This window comes from Verticillium alfalfae, genomic scaffold (genome assembly GCF_000150825.1).
Source record: "Verticillium alfalfae VaMs.102 supercont1.7 genomic scaffold, whole genome shotgun sequence".
NCBI classification, from domain to species: Eukaryota; Fungi; Ascomycota; class Sordariomycetes; order Glomerellales; family Plectosphaerellaceae; genus Verticillium; species Verticillium alfalfae.
Window position 1 is genome coordinate 1,704,971 of NW_003315032.1, and position 3,587 is coordinate 1,708,557.

Here is a 3,587-nt window from a genome sequence, read left to right on the forward strand (position 1 = left end):
TTCAATACTGGCATCCACCTACCAGTGTGTTTTTCACGACAGCTGTCAGAACGCAAGACGGCTCAGGCTCCATACAACACATGCTCACTCTCAATGGCATTCTAAACCATCTTACGACGGCGATCCGAGAACCCTCGAACATCAACCGATCCTTTATTCTTCATCACAGAACGGTAGTTCGCCTATGAAACTTGTCGCTTTTAGGCGGTCAAGCTTCGCAGACTAAGCCAAATGTCACACTCACTATTGCCCAGTCTGCGGGCGAGCTTACAGGGCACTGGGTCGGAATCAGTTCACCCAACAACTGACGCGATGGACATTGACCCTCCAGGAACAGAGGCGATTGTCATTGAAAAGGCCGGCAAGCTCCCTTCTTCGCTGAATGGTTCTCCCCAAATTACAACACAGTTGCCATTAGCGGCGTCCCGCCTCTATAGACCGCAGTTTCCTACTACGAGAGACGCCATCCTCGCTCGAGTAAAGAGACAAAAAGACACGCAGTCATCAAATGCGCCTCCCTATCCTCCTATATGGTTCTCTGTCACCTACGAAGACGTTCTTCGGGAACAAAAGGCGGCCCGCAATACTGCTGCATGCGCTCCCATGCCTTCTACGCTATCCATGCCCGAGGGGACTTTGCCTCCACTGCGACCACCGACGCCCAGTCTCAAGAGGAAACGGACTCCCGAAGCCGATGATTCGCCGTTGACGATAGGTCCAACGGCGGCTGCGGCGCTCGCTGCTGACCGCCCGGCGCGTATCGTCCCCAAGCCCCTTCTCCGCAACAAGCGGACCGAAGAAGACGGCCCTCGACGCTGCGATAAGTGCGAGTCCGCGGAAGAATCACCCGAAAATCTTCTTATCGTCTGTCCTGTCTGCGATTGGTCGTGGCATCAGCGTTGCCACGATCCCGAAATCGGTGCCGGTTCGGTCCGCGACAGGGTACGCTTCAAGTGTGCAGAGTGTGTGAGGGAAGGGGCGGCCATTGATGCCTACCGACTGGACAAGCTCCACCAGGATCAGATATCGTCGCGAGGTGTGGCCGACGTCGAGAAGCTGCGCAACGCAAGGCTCGCGGAGCTTCCAGCGTTTAAAAAACCAGAGCTCGTGGGCTTCAAGGCGGGCGATGCGGACCGCGAAACGGTGAGTCTCCTCTGGCTTACCCTGCTTCCTCGTTCTTCGGCTTGGCTCATGTTGCTGACTTGTCATAGCGTCGGGCATACTTTTCCTCCCTCAGAAAGACGGACGTCATCAATTTGTTGCTGTTCAGCGACGCAGTCAAAGACAGGCTTCTCATCGATGTCCTTGTTTCCATGTCGAAAAAACACCCAAACCTCCCCCTCTTTAACCACCCAGACTGGGCAGTTGTAAGTGTATTCACTAGACTCTTTCTCTCGCCGACCTTCTGACCAGTACTTAGGCCCTCACAACACCAGCCAGTCTACCGCGCCTTGCGCCGCCAAAGGTGCGTCAACCGGCGGCAAAGCCTGTCACCAAACGACCAAAGACGTCCGCCATTCGCAAGGTTCAGGAGACGGAGACCATTGCCGACCAGCCAGACGAGGAGCCGCTACCTGGTATATGGCCCGAGGCCGGCATTGGTCTGTACAGCAAGTTGCCGCCCGAGCTACCTGATCCGATCTTGTTGGGACAGAATGATGAGGAGGCGTTCAGTGGGTTCATGATTGATCGAAATGGACGGCCCGTGGAGCCGGCCTTTGGGTAGAGTGTCGGGGTTGCTCGGCGGCCGACGCAGGTGGTTGGAGCCGGAAGTCAGTGCGGCGACGGGAGTGGCTCAAACCGGCAACAGCACTCAGATGCGCATCAGGAGGCGAACGGCAACAACATTTCAGATACGAGCCCAACGTCTGACGCGAAAGGAAAGGCAAGAATGGAGACGCCGGTATTCGAAGCTGGGACGGCAGAACCAGGAAGACGGCGAAGCGGCAAGTCCACCAGAGCACATCCAACCCCGAGCTCCGACCCAAGCAGCACGAGTCTCGAGCCCTCCTCGAAAGCGCAGAGGGAGTCAAGGCTGCTACAGAGTTGGAGCTGGTGGAGGGAACCGCCCACGGGAGCTCCAAAGCGCAAGCACGGAGAAAGCAGTGGGAGGAAGACGTAGATACGGCGAAGAGTGCGATACCCAATAGTCATGTCAGTGCTCCCTCTCATGATGCGAATGCGCCTAGACTTGCAGTAAGGATATCCCAGTAGTCACAAATGGATATGGTTCTTGTGGCGGGTGTGCCACTCATCTTGCTCATTCGAGATTATGTTCTTCAACATGGGGCCCAGCACCAGTTGATACCACCACTTCCTTCATCGTCCCTCCCGTATTGAACTCTTGCTTCGTTGACCCCGCTCACTGCGGCCGCTGGTCAGTGGCCTGCCGCCGTGCACACAGTCTAGCAAGACCCGCCACCCGCAAAGCAACCCTCCGAAATCCCACATCGCAATCACAAACACGCGCCGCGACGAGCCCGTCGCCCGTCTCAAACACGGTGCCCCAGAGGTGGTAGCCTGGCGTGAAGACCCTCGGCCCAGGCACGTGCGCCGCGAAGGCGATGAAGGCCGCCAGGAGACACGTGGCGATGCCCGACCGCACGAGGAGGGTGATGGCGTGGGAGGGACGGAGGATGCTCAGCAGCGAGAGGAGGGTGTCGAAGATGAGGAAAATCAGAGCGGCTATGACGTTGTGTCTGTTCACGTGTTAGTCGGAGTTTCCAACGCAAGAGCCTGACAAGACGCACCCTATCTGTGTCGTGGCCGCCGCAGGCTGGTCGTGAAGAAAAGTTGCCAGCGCGGCGATAAGAACAGCGCAGAGATGGATGTGGAGGATCGTGCTGGCGAGATGGATCCATGACGTAGAAGGCGATGCTCGATGGGAGCGATGCCGCGAGGCATGCCTCGACGGTGCACGGGGTTGCTGTTGCGGGACTTGGTAAGGTTTCGGGGCTGGTGGAGTGATGCTCATAGTCTGGCGATAGACGGACTTGTCCTGCTTCTTTGGCGGCGCGAGGGCCAGCGGCGGGGGACGTTTTGGTCTATCCATCATGTCTGGTGATCCTGAAAGCCCGCCCGGTGATGTCGAGAGCGTCGTCAAGGTCGTACGGGGACTCGTCCGGCGAGCTGATCTGGCGCTCAGCGTCGGAACGTCTGCGGCGGGCAACCTCGGGTGCTGCGGCAGCGCTTGTAGCCACGGGGCAAGCGACGCATGAAATGGGGCGACGACGGCGACGGGGCGAGTTACAGTCAAAGAGCCTGGTGGAGGCTTCTTAGTTGTCTGAACCAGCAGACGCCGCGTCAGTTGTCTGTATGGTCGTCGCTGGCGTTGCCCGGACGGCTCGAGTGAGAGAGGGACACTTCACAGCCAGACATCATGGGGCTCAGCTAAGATAACAACGACCACAAGACCACACGCATCGCGAAGTGGATGTTTGAACGCGTGCGTCAAGTGCATATTCACTGGAGACTTGCGATTGAGCTTTGCGATGGTTCACCGAAGGTTGATGACAGGGATCGTGTAGCGAAGTCGTAGGGGCCCGCCGCAGCGGGCATCGTGGCAGACAGGGATGTCATCGTGCGTC

The 3,587-nt window shown here is 58.0% G+C and overlaps 1 protein-coding gene across 1 annotated transcript; it reads left to right on the plus strand.

The window, feature by feature from the left end:
- Positions 1–621: 621 nt before the first annotated feature.
- On the plus strand, positions 622–2,740 carry VDBG_06378 (conserved hypothetical protein; the record flags this gene model as incomplete). Its single annotated transcript, XM_003003889.1, has 4 exons — positions 622–1,143; positions 1,421–1,722; positions 1,932–2,196; positions 2,405–2,740. The coding sequence occupies 4 exons, from the start codon at positions 622–624 to the stop codon at positions 2,738–2,740; spliced, it is 1,425 nt and encodes a 474-aa protein (XP_003003935.1).
- Between the last annotated feature and the right edge of the window lie 847 nt (positions 2,741–3,587).